The sequence below is a fragment of the Equus asinus genome, chromosome 2, assembly GCF_041296235.1.
Source record: "Equus asinus isolate D_3611 breed Donkey chromosome 2, EquAss-T2T_v2, whole genome shotgun sequence".
In the NCBI taxonomy this organism is placed as follows: Eukaryota; Metazoa; Chordata; class Mammalia; order Perissodactyla; family Equidae; genus Equus; species Equus asinus.
In genome coordinates, this window is record NC_091791.1 from 159932233 (window position 1) to 159945930 (window position 13698).

Genomic DNA, 13698 nt, shown 5'->3' on the forward strand with positions numbered 1-13698 from the left:
CTTGGCAAGCACACAGCATTTGTTCCTCTGCCTGCTTAAGCAAGCTTCTCTCGGGATGATAGCAGGTGCGCATTGCTGTCTGGCCAGCTGCCACTGGATCTTCCCTGTAAGTAACTCCCAATAAACCCCTATGTCTTATTTGCTGTCTCCTGGACTTTTCTTTGGTCTCTTCTTTGGTCTCTCAGCAACCTGTCCCACACTGCTCGCCCAGCTGGGCGTGTGGCAGAACATATACATACACAAATGGTCATAGCAGCTTTATTTATAACAGACAAAAGCTGGAAACAATCCAAATGTTCATCCAGAGATGACTAGATTAATAAACTGTGGTATATCTGTCAAATAGACTGCTACTCAGCAATAAAAAAGAGTGAATTACTAATACGTGCATCCACATGGATGAATCTCAAAATCATGTCGAGTGAAAGAAGAAAAAAAAGCACACCCTGTACTATTTCGTCTATATAAAATTCTATAAAAGGTAAAGTAATCTCTACATCTACAGTGTCAGAAAGCAGATCTGTGATTGCCTGAGAATGGGTGGTAGGAGTGGCGATGGGGATGGCTTGCAAAAGAACACCAGGAAACTTTTAGTTGAATATGCTTATTATCACGATTTGGGCGATGGTTTCACGGACGTATGATTACGTGAAAACGGATTAAATTTTATACTCTAAATATGTGCAGTTCGTTGTACATCAACATACCTCTATGAATCTGTTAACAAAAGTTAAAACCAAGCCCTGCATTCCCAGTCTATGGGGTTTTTTGGGTACTACTGCTTTTTGGGGGATTGAAAGAAACTCCAAAGCTCCCGCTCCCCCTCACCCTACCACGAGAAACCATCAACCAACGCCATCTACTTGTCCCCTCACTGAGAGCCCAGCCAGGCCTGCTGGGTGTCTTCTTCCACATGCCCGCTGGGGGCGCGTGAGAGGGAGGTCGAAGCCCTTGCCTCTCTAGCTCAGACCCACGCTTGCATGGACTTCCGGCCTATTTCCGTTCCGCTTCCGGGGAAATGTACGGGCTGCGGGGCGCATTCCTTGTGTGATTGTGAGAGCTGGGGGTATCCGGCCGGCGGGTTTTTGCGTTGGGGAGCGGGGGGTTGGAAAGCCACAGCCCCGTCTTAGGCGTGTGCGTCTGGTTCGCCGCTGCTTGGAGCGGTCCTTTCTTCGCCACTGGGGCGGAGGGAGAGTGCTGCCATGGCGACCCCTGCTCAGCCCAAGAAAATCGTGGCCCCTACGGTGTCCCAGATCAACGCGGAGTTCGTGACCCAGGTACGCTCGGGCGAGGCTGGTATGTGTGAAGGGATGAAGACGTCAGGGCCTCGAGGCCTGGGGGTGGGAGTTTTCTTGGGACTGAGAGCACCCGGGAGGCACATTCGGTGGTCAGTGCGTTCACTCACGTCTTTTTACTGAATTTCTGCTATGTGTCGGCCACTGTGCTGGGGGATACCAGGCCGCTGCCTGAGGAGTTCACGTTCCAGGGAAGGCGGACCCATGGAAAGGAAGCTCCTATGCGAGCTGTGCTGCCTTAGAGCCTGTCGCAGGAGCGATGGCTTCACAGAGGGAACACGCAGTCTACCTGAGACTGGCTAGGAGGTTTCCTGGCAGAGGTGATGCTGAACTGACGGTTGAGGAAGGAATGGCTCTTTCTTAGCCATAGAGGGAGGTAGGCTTTTGAGCGATGTGGCGGGAATCTGGCAAGACCCCTGCTCCAAGGCGATGCATCTATGAGAGAGCCATCCTGTCGTCAGAGAGCGTTCGTTTACAACCCGTTTACTTTGTGGCACTGAACCGCGGTCGGCTTTGCATAGGACAGCACAGACCTGTAGCCCTCAGCAACATTTCTAGTCTTTACTCGATGCTTTGGGAATTGGATAAGAGTGCGAGTAGCTCACTGCAGAAGTCGTTATCCCACCTGCTGCTGCTTTGTTCCTTGTCTTAGCGGATTTGCCAAGGCAGAAGCCTGAGAGGCATTTTGAGTCCTCCGTTCCCTGTAACCCCTACATTTCTACATTCTAAATATCTGTTAAATCTGTCTGCTTCTCTGCACTTCTATACCCCAAGCCAGGTTGCCATCGTTTGCCACCTGGACCTAGGCATCCTAACCTATCGTCTTGTCTTTCCTCTTGCTCTCCTCCAGTCCATCCTTCCTGTTGTTGTCAGAGTGATTTTACACAAATGCAAAAATCTGATCGTATCACTTACCTTCTTAAAATCTTTGAAGAGCTCTATTGCCCTTAGGATAATGACCAGAATCCTGAAGAGTCTTGTGTGATCTGGCCTGTGCTTGTTTCCAGTTTCCTCTCGCTTTCCAACTCTGTGCTTTAACCATACTAAACTGCATTTACTGGGATGTGCCACCCTATCTGTCACCTCCTGACCTTTCACCATTGTTCTCTCTGCTTGGAATCTTCACTTTTTCCCACCTTCCTTTATGTGGTTAATTCATTGTCATCCATTACATTACTTTGGGGAGGCTTTTCCTGGCAGGTTAAACTACATTAGATCTCCCCTTTCCCATATTCCTGCGTTTTTGTGGTAAAAGTTATTTCTTAGTGTTCTCCTCTCATGGAGCCTGCATTTTAGAGGGATGAGTCAGACAAATGAACAGTATAGTTTCGAATGGTGATAAGTGCTGTCAGGAAAATGAAACAAGGTGTTGTGGCGGTGACTGGGGTGGGGTATATGAGAGGCAGTCAGCAAAGTCCTGAGGTGACATTTGAGCTGAGACCTGAATGCAAAAAAAGAGCCAGTTTTGGGAAGAGCAGGGAAACATCCGGGGAATAGCAAGTGCAAATTCCTCACGGTGTGGATATAAAGAAGGCCAGGGTAGCGAACATCAAAAGAGGGAGAATGGTATGAGAGGAGGATGGAGAGTATGGAGGGGGACCAGGTCATAGACAGTTTTGGAGGCTGAGGTAAGAAGTTTAGATTTTATTCTAAATACGGTTGATTTTAATTGTGGTTCTTTGAATAATATTTTAGAAAGATCACTCTGGCTAATCTGTGGAAATTGGATGGGGATGGGAGAAGAAAAGTATAGGGTTACCAGTTAGTCCAGGTAAGAGATGATGGTGACCTCTACTATTAAAGATTGTGGTTGACTGATGTTTTCTAAAGCTAGAAGCGGTGGGACTTGATGCTTGATTGTGGAGGGGTGGAGGAAGAGACAAACTGAGCATAGCTTGAACAACTGAGTGAATGATTGGGGCAGTTACTGAGATAGGGAAGACTGGGAAAGAAGAGGATTTAGTGGGGAATATCAAGGGTTCTGGTTGGCCATGTTAAGTGTGAGGTGCCTGGTAGACATTCAGTTGAAAATGTTGAGAAGGCAGTTGAATATGTGAGTCTAAAGCATGTTGGCAAAATCTGGGCTTAAATATAAATTTGGGAGTTAATGACCCAAGATTGTATTTAAAGCTGTAGAATTGACTGAGACGTCTTAGAGAATGTTGTTTATAAATGTTTAACAGTTTATTGTGTCCTGTATTAGATTATGAGAGCTGAGGCTAGAGACCATGTCTGTTTTATTCCGCAGGTACTCGCAGCACCTAGCTTTGTATTAGGCTCACATTGTGCGATGAATATTTGTTCTAAGAATAAATGAGTTAATTAATGAATAAACATACTAGGACGTTAAGAGGTAGCGGGGGGAATGAACGTTCTCAGCAGTCGTGGGCCATGATAGTAAACATTAATGCCTAATATTTGCCAGATACTGTTTTGGGCTCCTCTAGGCTGCAAAGATGAATAAAATGTGATCCCTATCTTCAGGGAGTTCACAGTCTGTGGAAGGAGACTTTAAGAGACTTAAAGAACTCATCATAGTTTAGTGTGATAAATGCCAGAATAGAGATTTGAAGGAAGCGCTTTGAGAACAGAGTTTTGAATGATTACATTTGTCTAAGGAAAGAATCTTCTCATTGAGGAAGTGCCATTTTAGATGAACTTTGAAACATAAATAGGAAGGTAGAGAAATGGATTTTCCAGCTAGAGGGGACATGGTGGACTAAGGTTCTTTTTCTTTTTTTTTAAATTTTGATTTATCAGCACCTGGCACATCTAACCAGAGAAGGTGCCTCTTAATTATTGTTGAATGTATAAGATGTAGAGGTTAAAATTTGGTTTTAAGAAAATCAGAGATCTGAACTTTGTGACCTCAGTTTTTTAACGCTGTTTTTTAATTTCCTGTTTGTCTTTTGGTAAGATTTGTTTTGAACAATTTATGTTGTCATAGCTATGCATAAGTGGATAATGGAAAGAGTTTCTATTTTACATGAGACTAGCGACTGTGGGGGAGGGCAGTATATTCTTGGAGCTGGTAGTGTCTGAGAGGTCACAGGTTAGACCTCAAGGAAAAGGAGAAACTCAGAGAGAAAAAAGAGGCATGATAGATGCTTAATAAATGTTTGCTAGATTTTTAATGAAGTAGAGATATATAGTAAGCAATTTGGATCAGAAGATAGGATTTACGTATTTATTTAGAAGTCCCTGAATCCATGAAAACAGATCAGATTCAGTTGTCTTAAGGGTGTGATGTAAGGAAAAGACAGCTCAGCTGATTTTGTGTGATGCCCATAGGGAGCAGAATGAGGAAGTGAGGATACTGCAGAATAATTGGGGGTGAAGTGAGTATTTTATGTGTGGTTAGCGAGTGATTGATAATTTGGGAAAGTGTCGTATAAGTGGGCCATTGCTGAAATGTTTTTGAGAGACTTTTCCTCAGGGCCGGTGTCCTCACTGCTTGAGATGCTCTTTAAGTGGGTTGACTGGGATAGGCACTTAGCTATAGAAGCCAAGACTACATAGGTTCCATCTCTTTAGTGTTCCAATTAAGCGGACAGGAAAGGTAGCTAAGCAATTAAGTGATTAATAATCCTGAAAGATAAGATTGTAATAGAGTTATTTACAAAAGGAAGACAAGGAAGAAGCAAATTGTTACCATCAGGTGGGGTTGAGGAAAGCCTCATAGCAGAGGTAACATTTCAGATTGTGCTTCATTCATCTATTCATCTCTGCATCCATGCGTGCATACATCTATCCATCAGCTTTATTTGAGTGCCTCCAATATGCCAGACACTGTACAGACTCACCTTTTTTTAAATATATTGAGTCTTTGTGCGCCCACCAGAGTTTGCTATTTTTCAAGAGATTTGTAATTTAGTTTCTTTTAAAAAAAACCTATCAATAAGACCATGTTGTTTCTTGAATGTTATACAGTCCATCTAATTTTCTGGAAACATTGTATATGTGTACAGTCGTGTGTCGCTTAATAATGGGCATACATTCTGAGAAATGGATCATTAGGCAATTTCATCGTTGTGCAAACATCCTAGAGTGTGCCTACACAAACCTAGATGGTATAGCCTACTACACACCTAGTCTTACAGGAGCACTGTCGTATATGTGGTCTGTCATTAACTGAAATGTTGTTATGCAGCACATGACTGAATTTAAAATTCACAATTTCCAGGTGAAACCTAATCTGCAATATACCAACTCTTTTATTCTCTGTAATAACCTGTTTATAGACTACAGTTATTTTAGGTTTGCTTATGTGTGTACTAATCATTTAAAGGTTATTGTTTTACAGATCAACATTCCTGAAGATTTTGAACCTGGTTTTTAATTCTGGCTCAACTTGTAACTGATTGTAATCTTGGGCAGCTTATTAATCTTTCTAGACCAGGGTTTCCTTATCAGTATGCTGAAGATGTTTGACGGTGTGCATTAACTGGGCCCTATTGTTTCCCTAAGGGTGATTGGAAAAGTACATTTTGTTTTTTACATCACAGTGGCAGGGTGCACTGCAGGGCATGACTGTCATTTACTGGGTTGGGGCCAAGGATGCTAACTGGCCTGCATGCCCATATAGTCCTCTTGGGAGGTAGAATTAGTCTGTCCTTCAATGCCAGGAGTGTCCTGTTAGGAAGCAGCTTGTCACTGAATGAGCTCAATCTTCCAGCTCTACAATGGTGTGAAACTGTGACTTACCGTCTATATTGTTTACTTTTGCAGTTAGCATGTAAATACTGGGCTCCTCATATCAAGAAAAAATCACCTTTTGATATAAAGGTAAGTGTTTTTGGTTTATATCATGCTTTTTCAATAAGTACGTTCTTTGTATCTCTTTTTTAAGGGCTAATTCAACAAAAGAGTTCCATAATTTTTTAAAAAGTTAGAAATATAGTTTTCTAATTATCATCAAACTAATAATTACTCATGTTAGAAAATTTAGAAAATACAGAAGTTACACATAAGGAACTAAAAATCACTACCCAGAGATAACCTCTACTATCATTTTGTTGTATTAAACTTAAAAAAAAAGTATGTAATTTATTTAATCATTTTCCTGTTTACAGATTCTTAGCTTGTTTTTAATTCAATTTATTATTATTATAAATGACCATGTAATGAATATCTTTGTAAATATACAGAAATTTTTGTACAATTTTTGACAGTTCATTTAGGATAGAATCTATTTCTCTGGTACTTTTTGCTTGAGGAACTGAGATAAAGATCTGTAATAATGGTCAAGAAGTGAGAGTTGTTTAGTGTTGAGGATTAGATGATTAAGGACCAATAATCAATAAGGGAATGGACTTATAGTTCAGTTGAAGCAATTTAGGATAAATGAAAGGAAGAATTCCTAAATCTAGGATTAATTCTCACTGGAATAGGTTGTTTTTTTTTTTTTAAGATTTTATTTTTTCCTTTTTCTCCCCAAAGTCCCCTGGTACATAGTTGTATATTCTTCGTTGTGGGTCCTTCTAGTTGTGGCATGTGGGATGCTGCCTCAGCGTGGTTTGATGAATGGTGCCATGTCCACGCCCAGGAGTCGAACCAACGAAACACTGGGCCGGCTGCAGCGGAGCGCACGAACTTAACCACTTGGCCACGGGGCCAGCCCCTGGAATAGGTTCTTAAAGAGAGGTCTTTAAATAAAATAGAGCTGAAATATTGCATTCCATTTAATAAGAAATGAAGACTGACTTTGTCTGCCATTATAAATTGAATTGTGATGCTTTAGGCATCCTTGGTAAAATTGAACTTAACCCAGAATGTCTTATGTTTTTTGAGCTTAAATGTTTCATTTATAAATATATTTTTGTTTTACCAATAATCCCATTTTATTTATCAGGAAGATACTCATAAACATGGCATATATTAATTACTCTTAATTACCAGCAGAGTTGCTTTATCTTACTATATGCTGTTTGTTTATGTTTGTGTTTGTGTATGTTGAACCTGGGGGTTCCTAAGGTTATTTTTCATTAATAACAAAAATATCTTGATGACACTACTAGGTTGAGTTGAACTTAATTAGATTAAAGTTTTTAGAGATTAAATTTATATCCAGATCATTTTGGTTAACACTAGTGATAATTCTGGATAAATCTATGTATGCCTGTTTAGAAGAGTTTTATTATAGGTTGGTATTTAAAGAAGATTATGCCCTTTATTTTATTATTTAATTTGAATTTTGATGAGAAAAGTAATAATAGGAAATTCCCTCTAAATTGAACAAAAGTTGCTTGCCTTGTTGTCTTCCCCTTCATCCACCCGCAAATATTTATATGACAAATATACTTGGAGCAGTTAAAAGACAGTATTGTTACCGTACAATATATTATACCATGTTAAAGCACTTGATAATTTGACAGTAGGATTTTTTTTTTTTACTGCTATTTTCACTAGCACTTCTATTACTTCTGCTACTTGATAACTGTTATTAAAGACTCCCCATGTGCCAGGACTTTCACTAAATTCTTTACATGCAGTATCTTATGTGCAGCAACCCCGTGGGGTACTTTGTATTATTGGATCCTTTTTGTGGATTGGGAAACGGAGTCTTTCAGCTGTCCTAGGCAAGGGTCCTAGCCGTCAGCAGTGATGGTAGATGGTTTAAACCAGGCTTCCAACTCTAGAGCCTGAATTCTTAATACCCCATCCTGGCCACCCTAACTCAAATGATTTGAAATTCTGAGGCTTTATCATATGCATTTGAAAATAGGATGTAACAGTTAGCATTTGCTTCTATTATGTCTTCACACTTTTAATTTACTTTCTGTCTGGCTTTTGAAAGTACACTATTATAACTCCTAAATGGAGTCTGAGAACATTTATACATTTTAAAATTGTCTTAAAAAATATTCTTATTTGTGAATTTTTATTTTCCCTAGGAGTATTATGAGAACATCATTTTAATGATTGTTTCTATGGCTATTTTTATGTAGATATATTTTATTTATCTTTTTCTAGTACTTTACCTTCTGTTATTTCACGTTTTTAGGAATGTAATGGATTATGAAAAATCTCTTAAGTATTACTTCAATAGCAGTAATATTTCATAGCTATTCTAAACCAACTTATTTTCTGTAGTCTCAGTGATGCAAGACTATTAATTTAAGGTCTGAAAAAAGATTGAGATATTAAACATTTTTATGTTTTCGTTAACAGGTTATTGAAGATATATATGAGAAAGAAATTGTCAAATCAAGGTAGGAATGAGTTCAGTTTTCCTAAATAGGGATTAGGTGGGACCGAGTTGGATATCACCTGAACTTCTAAACTAAATGTGATCGTAAATTGGGAACTATTTTTCTTTGATTTGGTTATCAGGGAGACTGTGGCTAGAAAAACTTTATCTGCTGAAGAATCATAAGTTATTTCTTTGTTCTCATTTTTGGCTCAGATTAGAGGGATTAAATCACATAGGGTTTATTTTGTTTTTGAAGACATGCGAGGAGGGAGAGTAAACATGGAGATTTTATTTCAATTCAACTAATACTAATTATCTTATCATTTTCTGATAAATCTTAAACAAAAACTATTTAAAAATTATAAAAGTAAAACATAAACAATAGTTAAATTCAAAATAATAAAAAATGGGGGCCGGCCCGTTGGCGCAGCGGTTGAGTTCACACGTTGCGCTTCTTGGCAGCACGGGGTTTTGGGTTCAGATCCTGGGTGCGGACATGGCACTGCTTGGCAAAAAGCCATGCTGTGGTAGGCGTCCCACATATAAAATAGAGGAAGGTGGGCATGGATGTTAGCTCAGGGCCAGTCTTCCTCAGCAAAAAGAGGAAGATTGGCAGTAGTTAGCTCAGGGCTGATCTTCCTCAAAAAAAAAATAATAATAAATGTATTTTATACATAATGTATAAAATACATATAAAATAATAATTATTTTTGAACAATGTACAGAAGTGGGTGAGTTTCAAGAAATCTTATTCCCTGTCCCTTAACCCTCAGTTTATTTATTTATGTATATATCTGTTCCAGTCCCTCATGTCGGTTTTTTTTTTTAAACGCAAAAAGTTTGTATTTTACATATCATTCTGCATCATGCCTTTTCTTTTTTAATTTAACTGTATTTGGGCATATTTCCATATCTGCACCTGTAGACATATATGTCCAATGAGTATTTTAAAAGGACAATTGACTAAATGTTTTAATATGAAATAGAAACATTAGGTTATGAATGTCACAGACCTTACAAAATTTCAGATTTGATAGTTTTTCATATGTTTGTTAGGAGGTAAGTTTTACTAAATATAGTGAAGGCAAATCCGTGGCATTGTCAAAATAAGAGGCTATTTTGTTTTAATGATTGATTTGTGAGGCTGTAGAAACAGGCAGGGCCAAAGAACGTGTTAAGGATTTTGTTTTTTATTTCAGGAGCAGTGGGAAGCCAGTGAAGCATTGTAAGCATGATGGTGATATTTTAAAAAGAATTTGGAAGGAGCAACAGGCAGGAAACTTGTTAAGTGAATATCGTAGTAGTCAGGTTCAAGATAATGATGGCTTAGACTAGCGTGGAAAGTTTGAGGTGGAGAGGACTTGCCAAGTTGAGAGAGACAGAAGTATATAGATGATTGGTGGTTGGATGTGGTGGGTGAAGAAAAGGGAGGAATCAAGGATGACCCCAAAGTTTTTGACTTAGGTTGTTAGGTGATAAGTGGTGCCGCTACTGACTTTTGTTGTTGTTGTTGGGGAGGCGGCGATTGGGCGTAGATTGTTAGTTCACTTTTGGAAATGTTGAATTCTAGGCACTAAAGAGCCATGGAGATGGAGATGGAGAATAAGCAGTTGAATATCTAGGTGTGGAGCTCAGAAGAGAGGTTTGGGTTGAACCTACTTTGTATCAACCACAGTTTCAATGCTAAGGCTACAACAGTGGATAAAGTCTTTACTCATGGAGCTTATGTTGTGATTCTAGTCTGGACAGACAAGAAATGTACAGATATGTAATGTCAGCAGGTAGTAAGTGCTATGAATTAAAGTGTGGTTAAGGTATGGTGACAAGGGTTGCTATTTCAGACTGAATGATCAGGCAGAAATCCTCTTTGAAGACAGGACATTTGAGCAGATATATAATGTATGACTTGTTGATCTGAAGATATGGGTATGGATGAAATTGCCTGAGTAAACTTAACTAAAGATGAGTGGGTAGATAAATTCTAGGATCCTTTTTTTTTTTTCTTAAAGATTGGCACCTGAGCTAGTATCTGTTGCCAATCTTTTTTGTTTTGGTTTGGTTTTTCCCTTCTCCCCAAAGCTCCCCAGTACATAGTTGTATATTCTAGCTGTAGCTCCTGGTTGTGCTATGTGAGATGTAACCTCAGCATGGCCTGATGAGTGGTGCCGCGTCAGCGCCTGGGATCCCAACTGGTGAAACCCCGGGCCATCAAAGTGGAGTGCGCGAATTTAACCACTCGACCACGGGGCTGACCCCCTAGGATCCCTTTATTCTTATATATTAAGGATATACCAATCTGGAAATTATCTTGAACCTTCAGAAGGCGTTCTCTAACTCTTCAGAATAGGCTTTCCAGTGGATAGTAATTGCTTGTTTTTTTTTGTTTTTTCATTTAAACTTTTGTTTACACCTGTCTTCTTTGAAGATAATTTTTGTATAACTAATAACTGAAAGCTGCTAATGATTTTTAACTTACATAGTCTTGGCTACATTATTTTTAATTTCTGAAAGAAGTAACTGTCATTGGCCGGGTTTACTAAGATTTATCCTGGCACTCTTAACAGGCATTCTCATCTTCTATACATTTTTGAATACTTTAATAAAAGTGAACAGATTGCATTCTCTCCCCAAATCTCAAAAGTTCAAAAAGTTAAGTGCACTTTTGTAACACATAAACCATACTATATATTTAAAATTTTAGGTGACTATTTTTTAGACTGGTGCCTGAGGAAGCTGTTTTGCTGAGTTATGTGCTCATAGTATCTTCATTATTGTGGAATGGCTTGATAGAAGATTTATTAACTTGTTTGTAGGCTGTCAAAATAGACAGTTTATAGCCATAAGGTACATACTCTTAATATTATACACTAAGGCTCTTATAATGTACATTTTTTGCACATCAGCTGTGTTTTCCTAGGAGGCATCTGAAAAATAAATCAATCAGTTCTTAATATTTTTGTGGTCTAAATGATCACTTCTAGGATCTCAAAATTAAGTACATCTTAAAATATCATATTGCCCAATCAGCCTTATAATGTGTGGTCTATCACACAATTGATTTGTATTTGCTATCTTTACCGTTATCAAATTTGGCAAGCTTGTCTTAACCTATTTTTATCTCTTTGATTTTAAAATATTAAAAATAATAGTAACTATTATTTCTTAAGTGCTTACCATGTGCCAGTTTCTGTTCTAAGCATCTTGCATATAGTAGTCGCTTGTTTGTTCTCGCAACAACCCTGCGATAGTCACTGTTTTGATCCTCATTTTATGAGAGAGGAAACCACAGTACAGAGAGGTTAAGTAACTAGCCCAAGATGTCTGCCTGTAGTTAGAGGCAGAGCCAGGTATTGAGTCCTGGTTCTCTGACTCATCCAGTACTCTGTTCTTAAATAGCACAGGGTTCATTGCCCCTTACAGCTCTCTGAGCCAGCATATTTTGGTATGATTATTCATCCTGCTATGAATCCACCTAAGTGATTTCTATGCTGGAACAAAGAATGAGTTATAGAACAATTTACTTTTGTCAGTGTTTATTTTTATTAAAACTGTTTAAACCTCTTTACTATGAAACGTAATACCAAAAAGGACATAAAACAGAAATGTATATAGCCTTCTGAATTATTATAATTCATAACCACCACCAAAGTAATAAAAGCCAACATTGTTAGCATCCCAGAAGCCCTTGCTTGGTCCTTTGCTTTACCATTTTAGTATGTAAGTATGCGAACGTGAACACTGTAGTTTAGTTTTGCTTGTTTTTGAACTTTAAACAAATGGAATTATATAGTATGTACTCGTTTGTGTCTGGCTTCTTTTGTTCACAATTACGATTTTTTTTTTCGTCTATTTAACAGTAAATCTGAAAATAAGTAGTTCAGAAGTCCATAACATCAGGGCCCTTGTCAGCCTTGTAGTGATTTTTTTTTTGCTTTCCCTACAGGGTTGCAAGGGGGCGGCCACAGCTCCAGACCTCATGTTTTCACACAACTATATCCCAAGAGAGGAAGCAGAGGGCAGGCATAGCAGCAAAGAAATTCCCACATGCATGCCCTTCCCCACTCTTTTCCCTATCAAATTTAATCATCTAGTTAATAGTACAGTTAAAGGACCCAGTTTATTGTACATATATTATCCAACTTTGGGAAGATTTAGTGAAATGCATGTTAAGCCCTTGGTACTGTGTCAGGCACAGAGCATGCTTGCAGTAATATTGGTAACTAAAAAAAAATAACCATCCCCAAATCCTTTATATTATTTACGTCTGTCATTATTACTTGTAACTTTTCATCCTTATCTTTAAAGTTCTTCTGGCGTGATGTCTGGTTCCTAACTACACCCATTCTTGTATCTTATATATGTATCTTTAGTTAAACTCTTGACTTTATCTGGCTCAGAAAGTTTATTGGCAGAAGCATAAAACTCTAAATTTAATGAATGCCACCAAGATTGCTAATTGAGAAATCGAATGTTTCTCAGAGTGTTTTTGCTTTATCTTGCCCTATCAAGACTTATTTTTCTCTTGTCCAGTCATCCAAAAATACATTGGCCACTCTACCTCGTTTGTACACGAGGAAACTGGGTCCCAGAATGTTTAAAAGGTGTTGTCAGTGGGCCAGTCCAATGACACAGCAGTTAAGTTCCCACATGCTGGTTTGGATCCTGGGTGTGCATCTATGTACCACTTGTCAAGCCATACTGTGGCAGGCGTCCCACATATAAAGTAGAGGAAAATGGCCACGGATGTTAGCTCAGGGACAGTCTTCCTCAGCAAAAAGAAGAGGATTGGCAGCAGATGTTAGCTCAGGGCTAATCGTCCAAAAAAAAAAAAAAAACATGTCAAGGCAAACTGAGTCATGACTAGAATACTGATCTTCTGTCTCATGAGCCAGGACTTACTTTCTTTCATCATGAGGTCCCATTTGTGGCTGAGGAAATTAAGTGTGCAGTTGTGTGCATAATGGGCACTGAGTGAATTCTGTTGTCCAACGTGCAATTAAAGTGAAATGTCTGCTGGAGGTTTAGAGTGTGTCTGACACAGAAGATGTTGTATCCACTCAGTGGCCTGGCTGGCTGTAGAAGCCAGTACCTTGGCAGTGTTCTCTCTTTGTGCTTTTGCACAGTAAAAACGTTTATTTCATTCTGTCTCTAGATCTGTGACATGGCTTGTTCAGTGAAACTATTTAAGCGATCAGAGATCAGTGGAGTAAG

The 13698-nt window shown here is 38.9% G+C and overlaps 1 protein-coding gene across 1 annotated transcript in view; it reads left to right on the top strand.

Moving 5' to 3' along the window:
- The first annotated feature begins 988 nt into the window (after positions 1 to 988).
- The window catches only part of AQR (aquarius intron-binding spliceosomal factor), a 95948-nt gene continuing 83238 nt past the window's right edge, over positions 989 to 13698 (top strand). The window contains exons 1-3 of the mRNA XM_014847311.3: positions 989 to 1277; positions 6024 to 6080; positions 8466 to 8506. Of these exons, the coding sequence (XP_014702797.2) occupies positions 1203 to 1277; positions 6024 to 6080; positions 8466 to 8506 (173 nt within the window). The 5' untranslated portion in view covers positions 989 to 1202. The remainder of the gene's footprint in view (positions 1278 to 6023; positions 6081 to 8465; positions 8507 to 13698) is intronic.